Genomic DNA, 17,794 nt, shown 5'->3' with positions numbered 1-17,794 from the left:
CTATTCTGTTTGCGGCGAACACGTTGTAACGACGATGGCTGGCGTGGATCCACCGAACAACAGTTCGCATCAACCCAGAAAAACACATTCGATGTGGGCAGAGTCAGCTCCTTCAACAGATAGTTTGCTAACCTGACTGCTAGCAAAGCACCTTGAAGCTCCATCTTCGGAATCGAAAGCTGATGGATAGGAGCAACTCTCACTTTTGCCATTACGAAAGAGACTTCGACCTCACCAGAGGTTTCAGCTCAAAGATAAATTACAACACCGAAACCGTCTTTCGATGCGTCCAAAAAAGCGTGCAACTGAAAAGAACGATACGCCGACAGGGGATTAGTCAAAAAACTTCTCGGAATGTTCAGCAGTTTGAGCATCGACAGATGTTCCACAAAGCGCCCCCAACGATTCAGAATATCGGCGGGCAGAATCTCATCCCAGCCACCTTTGAGTCGCCAGATGTCCTGAAGGATGATTTTCGCCACCAAAACGATGGTTGCTAGGAGACCAAGGGGATCATAGAGGCTCGAAATTGCAGAAAGAATCGGGCGTTTTGAAAAGGCCTCTTCTGTCTTCTTAAAACGAAAAACGAACTCGTCTCGCTCACAACTCCACAGATACCCCAACGTGCGCTCGGTGGGCTCGCGCCAAAAAAACGAAACATCGTGCAATCTGACTCACGAACCAGCACTTGATAAAACATTTTCACAATATCGGCAGTAACGCCAATTCTCCTGTCACGGAACCGAAGCAGCACGGCCAATAACTGCGTGGTGAGATCCGGACCTTTCAGCAGGATGTCGTTGATCGCGGTTCCTTTAAACCGGGCAGCAGCGTCGTAAACGAGATGAATCTTGCTGGGCTTCGTTGGATGTCGAACCGGATGATAAGGTTGGAACCACACCTTGGAACCGGGAGCTGTAGAAGTGACTTTCACTGCGTGGCCGCTGCAAAACACCTCCTTCATCTGCGCCGTAACTGCTTGGCGAAGGTCGTTGTCTGAAAGAAGTCTTCTCTCCAGTGCGAAGAACTTGCGACGTGCAAACTCTTTGTTGTCCGGCAACTTCGGGCAATGCGGGCGAACAGGCAAGCCTACTTCATAACGCGTTCCAGTGTGCCGAATGGTCGACTCGAGTTGGTCCATTGCGGCACGGTCTGACGACGACATAAATGTACTGGGGGCCTCACGAACTGGGAGTGATTGGGTTTTCCAAAACCTTTCGACGCACTCTTCCAGCTGCTCGATCGTTCCCAGCTTAACGAAATTTATGCTTGGATTTTTCCACTGCCGGAAATGGATAGGTCCTTCCAACAACGCACCAGCCAAATGGGGTGAGCACAGCATTAGGGCCCCGAACTCCAGTTGGAGGGCGACGAACCTCGATGTTTAGATGGGCGTCTTGAACGTCCATCCCGATCAAAATCTGGACTTCACCAGCGTCTCGAGCAGGAAAGTTGAGGTCACGAAGATAATCGAACGAAGCGAGAACATCTTTTATCTTGCGTTGCCCAACATTTAGACGAGGCACAACAAAGGCGTCGGAAACATTGTAGCTTTGGTCTCCCTCTAGCGACGAAACGAAGAAGCCCACAAGACGAGTCTCGACGACCGGATCTTTCCCATGGAAGGTTCCAAAACGAATTTTGCGTGGCCGGCCCGTAGGACCAAGCGCATTAGCCGCGTCTTCCCGCAAAAGGGTAGCTTGGCTCCCGGTGTCGAGCAGGGCGAAAACGTCAAGAGTCCGGCATCCCGCAGGAAGTCGGACGGGAACCACGGCCAAGAGAACATCAGATGTCAGGTGGGAAGCAATGGCGAGTGTTTGAGGTCCTTGAAAACATTCTTGGCCTCCGACGGATGACGGGAACTGACGAGGTGTGCTTTTTTCAGGAAAAACTCTCTCCGCACCATGCAACAGCGAATGATGACCTGCACGGCATCCGGGGGATTCACAAGTGGGTTTTGAAAGACAATCCGCACTGCGGTGCTTTCCTCCAAGACGTTGAAACATACGCCTTTCTCCTTCGCAACCAGCGCTCGTTCACTCGGTGACTTCTTCTGTAATTCGGGGCCAAAAACAAGTCGATGAGCGCCGCCGCAGCCTGTACACTCGACATCTACGTCTTTCGCTACTTGGGTGACTAAGAAGGTAGGGGGTGGCCGAACGGGTGGTGGTTTCAGAATTGCAGGTCTGCTTGAAGGGTGCTTTTCTACGGCTGGCTTGGGAAACGTAACACGCTTTTCACGAAGATCAATCTTAGGCGCCAACTCGAATGCCGAACGAGCCATCCGCTCCTCTTCTACGACCTCTTCCATGAACCGATCTATGTCACTAAAGTCGACACCTTTCGGTAAACGCTTACGTGCGTAACGGGCCCAGCGATGGCGAAAGACAGGTGGCAGCTTCTGTACTGCCTGATCAAGATTAGCAGCACTCTTAAGATCGTGCTTCAATCCCCCTTGTTCCAACACCACAACAGCTCCATGCAGCTGATCAGAAAAACTTTCAAGCGCCTGGCGATCACCCGGATTGACGAAGGGAAGACTAAGAAGATCGTGTATTTGACAGCGAGCGATCTGCTCGCTCGAACCGTAGTGCTTCTTAAGATAGGCAAGAACTGCAGTGTACCCACGAGGAGCCTTTAACAATGGGGAGATGCGGCGAAAAACGCTAAGGCCAACCCACTCGGTAAGAATGGCCAAACGCTGGGCATCGTTCGGAATGACGTCGTGGACTAGCTCGAAATCTTGAGGCAAAGAGAAGCCAATCTCGAGGGTCGCCATCAAACGGTGTCCTACACGTGAACGGGGCCGAAACTCCAAACATCCAAGGCATGGGCGCTGCAGCGGGTAAGGCCGTCGGTTTCTGTCCCAGATCGTAGATCCAGCTATCTACGCTCTTGTCAGACAGCCCGGTGGGAAGCAGCATTTTGTCGCAAGGCTTACTCTTCGGCAACGGAGTATGAATATCGTCATCTGGTTCACGGAAAGAGCTCAAGGAGGTCAGCGAAGGCGAACGAACAGACCTCTTTGACAACTTCTCGTTCATACGAAGACGTGCGATTTCTTCCTCGATTTTCCGTTCTTTTCGTTTGGCCCCGATATGAATCTTTTCCTCATGTAACTTACGGGCTAGCTCGTTCAGAAGGTCATTTTCATTCTGTTCTTCTCCTCGCCGCTTGCGGGCCAGTTCAAGGTCGAGTTCGGCAGCAAGGCGTTCTCTAGTCAGAGACGAAAGGGAAGAGCTCCGCGAACGATGAGAAGACGAAATGCTGGCGGCAACCGAAGCTGGCCAAAGAAGACGGGCGGCTACCCTCGGCCTGATGACGACTGCCACTAACGGGATCGACAACCCCTTCGGTGCGAGAGACATCTTCCTCACGGGAATGGTGGGATGTACTGGTAGGCACTCCCCGCCAGGCAGATTCGGGTTGACGGGTCGACTCAACCACACCGGGGCGAGATGTGCTGACGGGCACATCCAGCGGGGCGAACTAGGGTTGACGGGTTGACTCGACCGAACCGGGGCGAACTTGAGCTCTCGTGCGGGTCGTTGCTCTAGGCGCTGGTTGTTCGGTATCATGGCCGGGGCGACGGGCTGTGGCAAATTCTTCATGAGCCGTATTATAATCATGACGCAAATTCTCCAACCAAGTGTCGTCGGTGACACCCAATTTTGCACAATAACGATGATGGTAATAAATACATTGCTCATAATGATCGTTGGCCTTCGTGATGAGATCGTTTGAGTAGATTGAAGGACCTGTCTCGTGAATCACCATCTTGACTTTATTCACGTTGCGGGTGAAATTTCTTCGATGATGGGAACGTTTGCTGATCAAGGTTGCAGGATCGAGACCACTTGTCGAATCCGAGGTGAACGAACGAGTCGGCGAAAGGCCTCGAATAACAGCATCAGGAGCGGCAACGATCAAATCAGCATCACGAAGCTCATCTTGAGTAGCCATGATGAATTCAAGAGAGTGGATACGATGATCGGAATGAAGAAAGAAAGGCTTGGAGAACCACTTAAACACTGACACGTAAAGAAAGCTTTTGCTCAAAATCCGGGAACTCTGACCGTTACCCCTCCTGGGCTGGCGGTTGATTCAGCGTTGGGATGTAAGGAGATGTCGAAAAACGAATTACCAGGGTCGAATGCTCCCGGGTTTCGGCACCAAAAATGTTGTAAACTAACCGTAAGATAACGATCGTTCGAAAGGCGATGCAAAACAACGATCAAAACCGAACGGGCAGGGTGCAAGAGCTTGTATTAAACTTTAAAACGCAGGCGAAAAATAAAAATAAATGAGGTGACAAAAAATGGCGACGAGACGCTACCGTTGCAAAAACGTGACTGACTCGTTAATACACGTCATCCGATCACTTACGCAAAAACAAAACAATAAAGATGCGCGAATTAGATAAACAATAGATGAAAAAGGGGGGGTAATTAAAGGCGCGCGCGAAGCCCGGCCGAGTTGCCATGGCAACTCGGTAACAACTGTATATAATTCATAAAAGTAGTCTACATACAAAAAGGAACGAAAAAAGGCAGGACGAAAATGACAGACATGAAATTCTTCAGTTTTAAGAGATTCTGAGCAATTTGAAAATTATCTTGTCTTTTTTTAATTAGGAAAGACTTGACTTTGTTAAAGAATAATACAGTTCGATGAATCTTAAAAATCAAGAAAAGTTTTCTGCAGTGAGAAGAAATATTTAAAATCATACCAAATTCTTTAGTTGTATGAAATAATGTGACCCAAAATCAAGCTTTCTTTTACACTGTTAAAACCCATAGATTACAATTGTTTTGAGTTGCTCATTTAATATTTTTTAATGATATCAAATTAAGTCAAGTTATACTTATCAACTTCACAAATTTTATGAATCGGTGAAGTTCAAAAACAGAATTTCAGCTCGTAAAATCGAATGTTACCATACCTTAAAAAATATTCCCCTAAATTTTTCTATCACCTAACCGGCTTTAATCATATTTGGAGAGATGTTTTCTACTTTTATTTCATCAAATTTTGGTCAGTGGTAAAGCAAAAGGCAACTAATCTAAGGTCCTGGTGTTCAAATCTTTGGCGAACAAATCTTTTTTTCATTCCCTACCTATAATACCCCAAAAATTTAGGGTTAATAACAAAAATTTCGTATTGCGAATCTATACAAAATTTTTCGGGGCTTAGAACCCCAGATTTCATTTGCCGAATTTTTCGGGCAAATAACCCCGAAATAGAGTGTACTTTTTTAACAGTGTACAAGCTATTTACTAATCAGATACCAAATTTGCACAAATATCCTACATATTCCGTAAAACAGATCTTAAAATTGCCAATATCGTAATAATCGTCTGCTTTACGTCACTTATTCTGAAAAGTGGATTTTTAAATTCCAAATATCGGAATAGTTGTCTGCTTTTCGTCACTCGTTCTGAAATTAGGTGACGGCTACCTGTTTTAGGGTAGCCTTTTCGTTTAATGGGTTCACTGAATAAATGATTTTCGGAATCGTTTTTAACAGTGATTGCATAGAAAAGTACCAAATTTTGATAATCTCTGAAGCGAGGATACTTCTTTAATATCTGAATAGTGGTCCATTTTCCTATAGAAATTTGATACTGTCTATAGTTGTAAGTAGACACCATTTGCTCTTTAACTGTGGTTTCGTTAGAACCCTGTTCAGGTAAATGTATTTTCATCCACTCAACCTGAAAAGAAGAACCATATAATTATGCTATCTTGAATTTTACAACAAATAAAATTATCTTAAACTTATCTTTGTCTTCATAAAAAGCAGTGTCCCTATATCCCCGCTAACCTCGCCGTCAAGTCTGCGATTAGATTTTATATTTTTAGCAGGGCTACAACAGTCTTTGTTTTTCTTGATTTTTCCCCTTGACACTTCGGACTTTGACCGCATTGTTTTTAGGCGAGTGTCGATAAAACCGTTGGTTAATTTTGGATTAAAATAGTGGGTATAGTTGGTCAAGCTAGAAACCTCCTGACAAGTAATGGCCAAACATGGAAAAGCTTTAACAATTGCCTTTGCAAGTTCTTCTTTGAGGCTGCTTAGCGGATAAAAATCTTCTTTTTCAGAGAGAATGCATATGTGGCTCACCAATATTCGAACAAAAGTTTTACTTTTATCTACTTCTCAATACGCTGCGTTGCGATCCATAAATAATTTACCTATTTTTCTACCTTCTGACGACTCCTTCAAAATGGAAATGTCTCCTAAAAAAATAATAAATTATTACTGCGTTTCAATCGTAGTTTTACAAATAAATATACAGTCATGCATGCAAGTTTCTTTAGCAGGCAAATAGGTCAACAATGAGATTCTTTAATAGTTTTTGTAATTTGATACTGTGGCCTATAGACAAACTCAAGCCATCGATTTGTTTTTTGGTCAGCGATAGAAGGCATTCGCCATCAATGTCTTCTGAGAAAAATGAAAAAAAAAGTTTCTCTTGGAAATCTTAAAGGAAACACAGTTTTATTTTCAGTTTGTACACTGTACAGTTACTGTTTTAGAAAGAAAGGAGTAAGGAAGACGAGAAAATATTGAAATTCTTTGTTTCTGATTGAAAATAGAACTAGATTGTAATAAACAACAGATTTCAAACCCAATGACTTGGCGAGTTGCATCGTTTTTCTTCTGAAAAAAATTTATGGAAGACGATTTACTCCCGCAGGCTATCGCCAATAATTATGAAAATATTTTCCTATACTTAACTTTTTGTGCTGAATCCAAAAATGAAGTCAAAAACAGACTTTTTTGTGTGCATGTATCTTTAATCCACACCGAACAATTTTTCGCGCTCACGCACACGGCTAACGCCTATTTTGATGAAAAAAAATCATAAATGATTTATTAGGATTTATTATTATAAAGTTATTCCAGCCATCATTTATGGCAATATTTGAAGAGAATTACAATGTATACATAACATTTTTACATAAGGGATGATTTTAGTGCATTTCAACGGAAAATGTTAAATTCATAGTACATATTCCCCGTCACCGTAGTCTTGATAATCAGTGGTCTCTTCGTAGACGTAATCTTGGTATTCAGCTGTCTCCTCTTTGCCATCTTATTCATAAGCTTTTTTCTCCTCGGCGCTATCCTCTTGATAAACAATGTTATCTAATAGAAGGTCTTCGAAGTCCTTTTTTATACCGAAAGCGAACATTTCATCATCCAAAAATCGGTTTCGACGTCAAACAACATAATCGCATCAGCCAAAACTTTTTTTTCCACCGTGCAATTTTGAGTTGTCAAAGAACAATTTGTCCTCGGTAAAACTGTTTGTTATCTGCGTGAATATTGACTGATAACCAATAAATTAATTATTGGAAGAACAGAATAAAAATCAGTTCAAGGCACGTAAAAATACTTTTTTCCTTGATTTTTAGAATGTCTTTCTGTAATTGTCCTTGAACTTGACAAACATTCTCAATGAAATTGGCCATTTTTTTTTCTGTTTGAGTTACTTCTTCGCGAAATCTTTTTCTAGCATCCACGAATTCACAACTTGGAATTGATTCGAGACAGACACTACAAACATATTTGGTTATGTAAAGGACAATCTAAAATTTATATATATTAGCACCAACGGAATTATGACAGGGAAAAATCCCGCTCTTTTTGTTCTTCTCTGTCACAACAACCCTATATTTGTCTTTAATCTTTGCTATTAATTTTGTAAGGATCCGCCAACCAAATCGAATTCAAACGGTAAAATCTATAATGTTGCTTTTATTGCCCGTATCTAATAACCGTTGTCCTGATTTGACCCACTTTCTACTTTTATTACTCTAACGATAAAACCAGCCGTCTTCCGCCTGCCCTTATATTTTTGACACACTTGACCTCATTTGACTTTAAAATCGACTCTCTGTTTCGCCGTATACAAGACGGACAAACTTCACTTGGCAGTCGGCAGTCGGCAAGCAGAAGACCAGTGGGAGACCAGTCTGTCAGTCTTCTTCCGAATCTCCCCTAGTCTTTTACCTTAACAATATACTATTTTTCCCAATTGTTTCAATTTGTTCGACCGAGCTTTCAAATGTACTATTTTTTCCCATGAACAGTCCTCGTTTTCGCACTGTCTGCAATATAATAACAAGTAAGGCAGTTAGTCTTTTTGATTAGTTCATACCCGCAATCTTCATTTCCCGGGCTTGTAGTTGTTGTATTTGTAAAGGAATAATAGGTTTAATCATTCTTCCCTTTACAGAATAATTAATTAAAAGCAGTTTAAAATAAATAACAGAGACGGCTAATCCACAATGCAAATGTATTGGTTACCAAGTCTAAGTCTACAATTATAAGTTAAGTTAGGTGTGACATACCAATTGGGAACGGTTAAACAATGTGAGAGGTAATACCCGATTCAACGAATTAAGTTAATTGAACTAAACTGGTACTTTAAACAGAGCTGTTAGGTCACAGAGCTCGAAAAGAACCGAGATGGAACCGGAAAGAAAACTAAAAAGAAAATGTATTGCGAGAGTCAGTCACGGTCTTTTATATGGAAAAGATGTTGCCGTTACCCGAATAAGGAAAACCGTAGGGAAAGATGGCTCCGTACAAAAGCAACCCCCGACTCGAGTTGACAGTTCTGTCAACCCATTTAAGTCGAATATTAGGGAGGTTAAGGGGTACCCATCCGAAAGGATGAGTCACGGGAGGTTGAGAAGAATTATAGTTTTAGGCCGTACGATTTACTGGAGAAAGCGTCAGTTTGAGGTATAAATTAGTATAATAGTCCTGTGTTAAAGCCAGCCCCGAACTATGGTGACAGTTGGGATAGGTCAGTTAACTAGGGTTTAAGAGAATAATAAGTAAAAATATTTCTAAATCTAAGGGTTATTTATACATTGTGATCTTAATCTAAGAAGAGTATGAATATTCTGGCGTGTGTGGTGCAGGTGCAAGAATATTCTAGAAGTACAAACAGGTAGGAAGATGTTCTGGAAGTTTTCGGCTAGACGAGGGTGCTCCTGTTTCAGTCGGCTGATGTAAGAAGGTGTCTTCGTGTGGCGCAGGTGTCTTTTGGGGAGTCGATTGGAAATAGGTTTATTCTGTTGCTACTTGCAGTTTTATGGTGAATTCTAGTAGAGTCTGTGTGACGAGGGATTTTGGGGAGAGAAAATGAAGAAACCATGCTTGTAGAATGGGAATTCTGTTACATATTGCCAGTGCAATACCCTCCAATTCTATTTGGATTCAATTCTAGTTGCGTAATTTAGTGGGAGTTGGGAGAAAACATTTAAGCTACTCTACATTTTTATTCACCGTCTTAAGACGTTTAGGCAAAGTAAAAACCATTTTATTCTCTTTACTTTCGTTTTCATAAATAAAACCTTTACTTAGGCGATCGTTTCTGTCTGAAAGTAAAAAATGTAAAAGGCTAACGTAAAATCGCAACTAAATTTAAAAATGCTTTCTAGAGCTAGTCATGTGTTTTTTAGAAACATTGTATCTGGAGATTTTACTGAAACCCTGCTCAATTTCCTCTCCAACAGTCGCAGCAGCGCCTTTCCGAAAATGACCGAAACATAATACCTGTGAAAAGTTTTAATTGTAAAAATACAATCGAATGAAAATTGAAATGAATTTTGATATCAGTGATACCTGGCATCACCAAGTATGCGCTTTCCCATGAAATCTTAAAAAGCTTTTGGGTAAGGCAAGCAATTTTAGGGTCGATGGTTCCTAATCTGTTTGCGAAAGGCCAGTAACGGCAGATAACATCATAGCAAAAAACTTAAATGCCGAATTGCCATGCCCACCACTGAAGGAAAACTATTACTCGGTATGTGTCTCCTCGATGAATGTTTGCTGCACGGAGTACTAAACCGTGACGACATCACATACACAAAATTGCCGTTTCATCCATTTTCTTTGAATGGGAATGGGAATCAGATTGCCCAGCTTTAAAAGTGGAACCACCGCACGCCGCGTTTCCTAGTCTGCAAAATAAATATTATTAAACATTTAAATCGATAACACTTTGTAGACTCGCTCACCTCATGAAAAGCTTTGTTTGCTTCCGCAACAAAAGCTTCTACTTCATAATTTTTGGCTATGGCCACATTTTCCAACAACTCTTTGGCTCCATGGCTGCAATATGAGAGGTAAAAGAAATAGTAAAGTGTATTGTGGAGGAACTATTTAGGAAATTTTTGATTATTTACCTATGAGCCGATTCACATCTGTAACATTTCATGTTACCATCACAATGACAATCAAGTGGTTTGACCCCGTAAGCTTTACATTTCATGTGTTCTACCCTTAATATCTTTTGTTTAATTCTAATACGATTGAACTCGTATTCCCTCATTGCCATTATAAACTCTGTGTTTCTCCAACTAGTGCAGAAAATGAAAAAGACCAACGGCAAATAAATAAATTTAATAGACAAAACCAGCAATCATAACTTACTCAATTGTGTAATTCGGAGAGTTGTTGAATAGTTTCGATAATTTTGTTCATGGAAATAACAGGCATTTTTGTTGAAAATGCCAACACCATTCTAGTAGCTCGGTACAAATGAGATAAAATGAAGTCTTATCTATAGCTGAAGACGGTTGAAAGAAGTAAAGTAATCTTCCGCTTTTGCTTCGAACCAATAACTGCAAGTGTTCTGGACCTTTGTTTTACCTTTGCATCGAGAAATAAAAATTAACTTGAAACGTTGAATACACAAACTTTTTTTGTTAAGAACAACTTTGTATTCTCGGGTTTGTCACAATTCAGTTGTCTACCCTGACGGAAAAGAAAATTTGAGGTGAACAGATGACTGGTTGCCAGCCAGCCCATACTTACTTCGGAAAGCAAGTGCCAGTTTTTTGGCGATGAAGATAATAAAAAAAGTGTTAAAGGTGGTGTTTAAATCAAACCTGTCTTCTCCCTAATTCCCGCACCTCCCCGCCTGAAGCAAAAGTTAAGTGGAATACTGTTTAGTAGTTTCCACACGGACTTTGACTTGGGGGGCTAGTTTATTATCTTGCTGTCACTTGAATATGAGTAGGGGAGACCGGGGCTAGTTGGCTTAGGGGTAAGTCGCTCTTTTGCGTATTATTTGGCGCCACTTAAAAAGTAGAGTTTTTCAGGATAGCCGAAGTGTTAATTAATATCACTAGATAGTCTGTTCAAAATTTTAATTTTGTCTGCACTTAAATGCTGACGTTGTACTGCGAAAACCATTTTACGCTTCGCCGCGAACTTTTTTTTTCCGTGCATTTTTCTTTTTCAGAAATAAGGTATGTAGTGGATGTTAATGAAATTTTTTCTTTAGATACCTTAGTCTTTTAGCTAAGGGTCAGTCAATTCTAAAATTCAATATAATTTATTTTTAAGTAAATTATTTTAAAGAAAACAATGACCCCTACCAGTGTATCGTATTTGAAAAAAAAAACGAATATTTTAAAAATACAAATACTATATTTTAACACTGAGTCCACCACTCAATCAGGCCAAAATTGGGGGTTTTGGGGGTTTACGATTTTCGGAAAAGGGTGACGAAGGCATCGCAGCCAGTCCCCGTATAAACCATTTTGTGCGGAATTTTGCGGAAAACACAGTAATGAAATCCGCAATGTTGTAGCTAGCATAGTTTTTAAATTATTTAATAAAAACTTAGGGACCCCCCCAGAAATTGTAGTGTTTTTTCTGATTTTTGACATCAGTTTTCGGGCAAACCAGACCTTTAAAAAAAAATCTAATTTTTTAGAATGAAAGATTTTGCCCCCCTCCAGAGACATCTCGCCCCGTTTTTATTTTAAACGGTTATTAGCAGAGATATTGGCAAATGAAAATCTTGAAAATTTTTCTTCATTTTCTGAAGATTTTCGCCATTGACAGACGTCATTTCGCCACGCCATCTAGCGGCCGATTTTGGAAACAGCAAGGGAGATCTTTTCTCAATCATTCCGCGCAGTCACTGTCTAAACAACAACAACAAGGTTGAAATGTCCTCGCAAGAAGATTATTCTGATTTTGAACATGAACCAGAAAATGGGGAAAAGTTAGATGACTGATTTATGATGAGTTAGATGACTGCGCGGAATGATTGAGAAAAGAATGGTATCGATGTACTACAGCTGGGTTTGGTTAGGTATCGATAGTTGGAGTTTGAAAAAAAAAGTAATGGCGAGAAGAAAAGATCTCCCTTGCTGTTTCCAAAATCGGCCGCTAGATGGCGTGGCGAAATGACGTCTGTCAATGGCGAAAATCTTCAGAAAATGAAGAAAAATTTTCAAGATTTTCATTTGCCAATATCTCTGCTAATAACCGTTTAAAATAAAAACGGGGCGAGATGTCTCTGGAGGGGGGCAAAATCTTTCATTCTAAAAAATTAGATTTTTTTTTAAAGGTCTGGTTTGCCCGAAAACTGATGTCAAAAATCAGAAAAAACACTACAATTTCTGGGGGGGTTCCTTAGTTTTTATTAAATAATTTAAAAACTATGCTAGCTACAACATTGCGGATTTCACCATTGTGTTTTCCGCAAAATTCCGCACAAAATGGTTTATACGGGGACTGGCTGCAATGCCTTCGTCACCCTTTTCCGAAAATCGTAAACCCCCAAAACCCCCAAATTTGGCCTGATTGAGTGGTGGACTCAGTGTTAAAATACTCGTCCTTCAAAATACATTTTTTCTCCCAAAACCTCAAATACCAAATAAAATAAAATACAAATACAAATACAAATACAAAATACTTTTTTCCCTTATGGAGCAGTTGGACATCCTACGTTGCGCATTCTCCACAAATGCGAAAATCAAATTTGTGTCCAATCTGTAGTACGCTGTCTACAGCGTCTTATGGGAAAACCAACCATTTCACTTTTAAAATATTGTTTTCTTCTCTATAACTATGTTTTACCTCACTGTTGTACCTAACAGTGGATTCGCTATTCATTTGGTGATAACAAAATTTTTCCCTCCATCTCCTTTTAAGTCTAATTTATTTGTAGTTAATTTTTGTTTAAGAGTCCTTTTTTGTGATCGACCCGGCTAGCAGAAGAACCCGAATTCTTTAGCTAGCTTGTGTATTGTTGTTCACTCTATAAACGTCAAACTTGTAAGTTTAACTAGATGAAGTGTTGCGTACGAAATTGTGAAAAGAATCACAAGGAGGGAGTTAAATTTTTAAGTTTTCCTAGGAAAATAAAGAAGGAAGGCTGTTTTCTTGCAAACCTTTTAATTTTCCCATTCATTTTCTTCGTCCTCGAGCAGAATTTTCTCTCCACTACGTTTAATTTAACCTACAAGATTCCTAAAATTCCTTCGAAAATATATGTGTCTGAATAAGAGAGAACGTTTTCGAAAGGATTAGCCGTTTCCTAGAAGTTAACAGGGCATAGTAAACCCTATGGGCTTTAAGATTATATTATTGTTTATGAATCAATTAAAATTTATTTTTAAAAAGAGTTGGATGAGTTTACACAGCAGCGGTAACCTACTTTAATGTAAGTATTTCAGTAGGAAATTTCCTACTGATTGATTAAGTAGGTCGGAAATCTACTAAATTTGCAATTTTATTACTTAAAACGAGTTTTCCAAGTCACTTACTGTAAATTGCAAATACTTATATGTGGTTATGCTACTTACACTTACCATCCCACTTATAAATAAGATGGAAAATGGACTTTAAGTATGAAACATTCGAAATAAGTATGCTTTAATTTAAGTATCTTTATTCAAGTTTTGCGAAACATACTTTACCCATTTTTAATACTTACATTTAAAAGCTGTATCAAAATTAAGTATCGTTTCCCCAAATTTAAGTACTTTTTATACCATATAAGTTCTTTAGTTAAGTACCTTGCACAGTAAAGCAGGTTGACTAAATCAAAGTCGTTAAAATTGCAAGTATCTTGTAACTCTGACGAATTTTGATGATCAAACACTACTCATGAACTGTCAATTGAAAATCCCAACAACTTTTTTTGAACACATCAAATTCCATAACAGGAATACCGGGAAGTTTATAATGTTGCACTGTTAAAAAAGGTGATGATTTTCGGTAGATAATTGAACATTATTCTTTCTATCTTTTTCTATTTCAACTAAGAAAACGATATTTAATTTAATCAAATTAATATTAGTATAAATTTATTCAAATTATAACTATAAACTTCAAAAATTTTATCAATTTGTAGTGTTTGATTACAGAATTTCAGCACGTAAAATCAAATGATACCATTTCTTAAAAATTTTTCCAAAAATTTTTCTATCACCCAACAGACCTTTATAGTATTTGAGGCTATGTTTGCAACATTTATTCCATCGAATGTAGCTCAGTGGAAAAGTATCGGATTACGAATCAAAAGGTCTGATGTTCGAATCCCGTGGTATACGGCATTTTTTTTCCTTTCTGAACCCCATTTATGGATATACCTTAATTACCACAACAAATTTTGATATGATAGAAGTCATTTGCTGAATTTTTGACTAAAGATTATATAATTGCCCTATAGAAAAAAAGTGTGCGAATTAATTTTAAGTAGGCTAGACCCTTTATTGAGCCTACTTAACTACTTACAACATTCTTACATGAAACAGGTTTTTTTAGTAGGAAATCTCGTGTAAGTATGGGCGGAATTTAAGTATCCAAAGCCATGTAAGAGATCCTGGCACCTCTTAAGTAGGAAACAATAAGTAGGGAGCCGCTGCTGTGTGGACACATTGATTGATAATTTTATAGATAACGAACGAAAAACCCCAACTTTTACTATACCTCCGAGAGGCGAGGGGCCTCCTATACTAGCGAACCTGGCGGGGAATCTTGGGACCCTTTACTGAACACCCGCCGTTTCTTCCAAGAGACTGGGATAGCGCGAGAGTGTACCTTTCCTATTATATCGTGATGCATCAATCACTGCTGATAAGGGAAACCGTTCAAAAAGAACAAACTAATGTTTATTTACTTTGCATTGGGAAATCTTAATGTTAAATATCGTTCCACATTTAAATCAGTTAATCTTCTCTCAATAATTCGTAGTGAAACTGTCAAACGATTTGGACTCAACGTTTTGCTCAAACTTATAGTTGAAGATTTAAAAAAACTTGAAGAAGGCGTCCTTATGACGATTAAGGGAAAACAAGTGACTATTCGAGGTACTTTGTCAGCAGTAATTGTCGAGAACCTCGGAAGTCACCAAATCGGCTGTTTTAAGATAGGGTTTTCGAAAGGTTTCAGGAAGTGTCGATTCTGTATGGGAACAGACGATCAAATTCAGTCCAGATTTTTAGATTCCCTTTTTGAACCAAGGACCAGAGAGCACCACAACGAACAGTGTGCATCTTTGACTAATGCAGACTTAAGAGAACATTTCGAACGCGTTTATGGAATTACTGGTGACTGTATTTTAAATGAATTCGAATTCTTTCATGTAATTGGGAGGCTGGTACCGGACGTGATGCACGATCTTTTGGAAGGAATTCTTCCACTGGTCATTTCAAAAATCATACTTTTTTTCATTAAAAAGAAATTCTTTACTTTGAATCAGTTGAACGATAAAATCAAGAATTTCAAGTACAGATACAGGGAGGTTGTTGACAAACCTTGCTCTATTGAAAATAAGCAACTCATTAATGGAAAGATCAACCAGACTGCCGCCCAGCTATGGCTGCTTGCAGTTAATTTGCCCATAATGATAAGCAGCTTCATTGAGGAACACAATCCTGTTTGGCCCTGCTACACTGTCCTTCTAAGAATAAGTCGTCTTGTTTTTCTCAATTCTATCTCTGACTTCCAAATTGTTCTGCTGGAACATTTGATTGAAGAATTTTTAGTTGAATACACAGATAACTTTTTCCAATCTTACAAGATAAATGATCCAAAATCTTCCATCAAATGTAGGATAACTCCTAAATCCTAAAATGCACCATTTGGTGCACTATCCTAGATTTATTAAGTTATTCGGTCCTTTGAAACCGTTTTGGTGCATGCGTTTTGAAGCCAAACACAGCTATTTCAAGTCATTGCAAAGGAAAATAAAAAATTTATCAACCCTCCATTTACTCTAGGCATGAGACATCAACAGTGGCAGTGTAAGCAATTCAAAGCTTCAGGGGATAGATTTCTTGAATTTAAAATTTTTACATCGCCATACATAGTAAGGTTGCTCTCTAGTTTTAGTTGTGCTGGACAAATTGCTGCATTATTGGATGTAGATGCCCTGAACATTTCTATGCGTCAATACAGATGGATATCTATTAGCTCTAATAAGTTTAAGGTAAATGAAAGCTTGATTTTTTGCCCCATTAATTCACACGGTCAGGTATTTGGTATGATTTCAAATATAGCTTCTCATTGCGGAAAATTTGTCCTTATTTGTGAAATTTACCGAACTGTATTATTTGATAACAAAGTTTAGTCTTTTCTAATTGAAAAAAGACCAGATTATTTTAAAATTGCTCTGAATCCCTTTAAACTTAATAATTTTGATGTCTATCAATTTCACTCTGCCTCTTTTCGTTCTCCGAAATTATATGTCCCAACTAAGACTGAAATTCATCGCCATGTACTTTTATGAATAATATAGGGGAGAGTGGGGCTAGTTGGCAGGAGGGCAAGTTTGCAATTCCTAATTTAGAAGAATTGTGTGAAAGAAGTTTTATTGAAATAATTCATAGTCAAAGATTTTTATCGTGCGCACATTTGTGCAAAGTTTTATAAATTTATCCCAAATAGTTTAAAGAAATAGAAAATAACGAAATTTTTTGCGTCAAATCCACAATAGTTGCGTGCTTGGTATTCATCAATTTTATCTTTTCTTGGTATGCATATAATTTTTAAAAAATATTGGTATTATAGAAAATTGTGTCCTCTATTGAACTGTAACAATGGATTTGTTTTAATCAATTATAAAGGAGTAATAAAATTTTTTATTTGAATAAACCCCGGGTTGGGGCAAGTTGATACATTGCAACATGGGGCATGTCGGCATAGGCATTATACATGCATATGTATAGTAGGGGAGACAGGGGTTAGTTGTCCCAGGGGCAAGTTGACCAAATGGCATTAATTAGTGCCACCTTCTTTAAAAAAAACCACAAAAAATTCTGTAGTGTACAGTATGACTTCAAGGTGTCTTATGTGTAATTTGATGGCCTTCCATGCAGAACTGTGGAAGCTGCAGACGAAAACGTGTTTTCATACGTCATTTCGAAAATTGTGAATTTGCGGTTGCCTCAGGCTTTTTGACATAAATTTTTTCCTTGGAAAGTCGACGACAGTCACATTTTAATCCTCAGGTATTCAGCTTTGTTCCCTGTATAAATTATTTTTCTATTTACATTGTAACTATTTCAAAAACAAAATATTTTTGACCCCCCTTGGCTGGGGCAAGTTGTCAAGGCGAGATTGGGGCAAGTTGCCCTTTCATTTTCACGTAATCATGTTCAACGTAATCAACCAGCCCTATTCCTCATGTTTTACGGTTTCACCTGTCACTCGGACTGAGTCATCTGCGTCTTCTCGTTCAGACAAATCATTGTCAACATCCCTATTGGAGGAAATTAGGCCTCATCCAAAGGCTACACCAAAGAAGACCACCAATAAAAGAAAAACAAGGCAAACTGCCATTCCCACGAGCACCCCTGTCAAAGATGCAATTGAGGCGGAACAAAGTGGATCAAAAAGGAGGATCAAGCGAAAGCTGATGGAGGCTGAAAAAGGGAAGAAGAAGAATGAGATGAAGAAAAAGAAAGATGAAAGAAAGGTATCAAGGGGAAGGCCAAGAAAAGCAATTCGAAAGAAGAAAGCAGT

The 17,794-nt window shown here is 39.3% G+C and overlaps 2 protein-coding genes and 1 long non-coding RNA gene across 5 annotated transcripts in view; all 3 read right to left on the bottom strand.

Annotated features, from left to right (window-relative positions):
• Positions 1–248: 248 nt before the first annotated feature.
• On the bottom strand, positions 249–3,368 carry LOC123477415. Its single transcript, XM_045180749.1, has 5 exons — positions 2,795–3,368; positions 2,005–2,742; positions 1,377–1,924; positions 679–1,234; positions 249–496 (listed from the first exon to the last, which is right to left on the bottom strand). The coding sequence occupies exons 1-5, from the start codon at positions 3,366–3,368 to the stop codon at positions 249–251; spliced, it is 2,664 nt and encodes an 887-aa protein (XP_045036684.1).
• A 4,921-nt stretch (positions 3,369–8,289) lies between these two features.
• Positions 8,290–11,396, bottom strand: LOC116933791. 2 transcript variants are annotated; one of them, XR_006652583.1, is made up of 7 exons: positions 10,743–11,396; positions 10,457–10,675; positions 10,210–10,383; positions 10,042–10,135; positions 9,825–9,984; positions 9,647–9,732; positions 8,290–9,577 (listed from the first exon to the last, which is right to left on the bottom strand). It is a non-coding gene; the product is annotated as an uncharacterized LOC116933791 (long non-coding RNA). The 2 variants fall into 2 exon arrangements; XR_004400295.2 differs by having other exon boundaries at positions 10,457–11,396.
• A 5,495-nt stretch (positions 11,397–16,891) lies between these two features.
• The window catches only part of LOC116933792, a 28,498-nt gene continuing 27,595 nt past the window's right edge, over positions 16,892–17,794 (bottom strand). For both annotated transcript variants that reach the window (XR_004400296.2, XM_032941491.2), the window contains exon 6: positions 16,892–17,297. Coding sequence is in view for 1 of the 2 variants with exons in the window: in XM_032941491.2 (XP_032797382.1) it covers positions 17,263–17,297 (35 nt within the window). In the remaining variant the exon portion in view is untranslated. The remainder of the gene's footprint in view (positions 17,298–17,794) is intronic.

Source organism: Daphnia magna, unplaced genomic scaffold (assembly GCF_020631705.1).
Source record: "Daphnia magna isolate NIES unplaced genomic scaffold, ASM2063170v1.1 Dm_contigs021, whole genome shotgun sequence".
NCBI lineage: Eukaryota > Metazoa > Arthropoda > Branchiopoda > Diplostraca > Daphniidae > Daphnia > Daphnia magna.
The sequence above is the reverse complement of the archived record's forward strand: the minus strand, read 5'-3'. Positions and strand labels throughout refer to the sequence as shown.

Bases quoted from the DNA above. Each gene is read 5' to 3' on its own strand.
- LOC123477415 (XM_045180749.1), bottom strand. From the start codon at position 3,368: ATGTCTCTCGCACCGAAGGGGTTGTCGATCCCGTTAGTGGCAGTCGTC. The intron at 1,925-2,004 runs GTTTCAACGTCT...GATGCCGTGCAG, and splicing joins TGCGAAGGAGAAAGGCGTAT to GTCATCATTCGCTGTTGCAT. The intron at 497-678 runs GTGAGTCAGATT...TTGGTCTCCTAG, and splicing joins GTTTTATCAAGTGCTGGTTC to CAACCATCGTTTTGGTGGCG.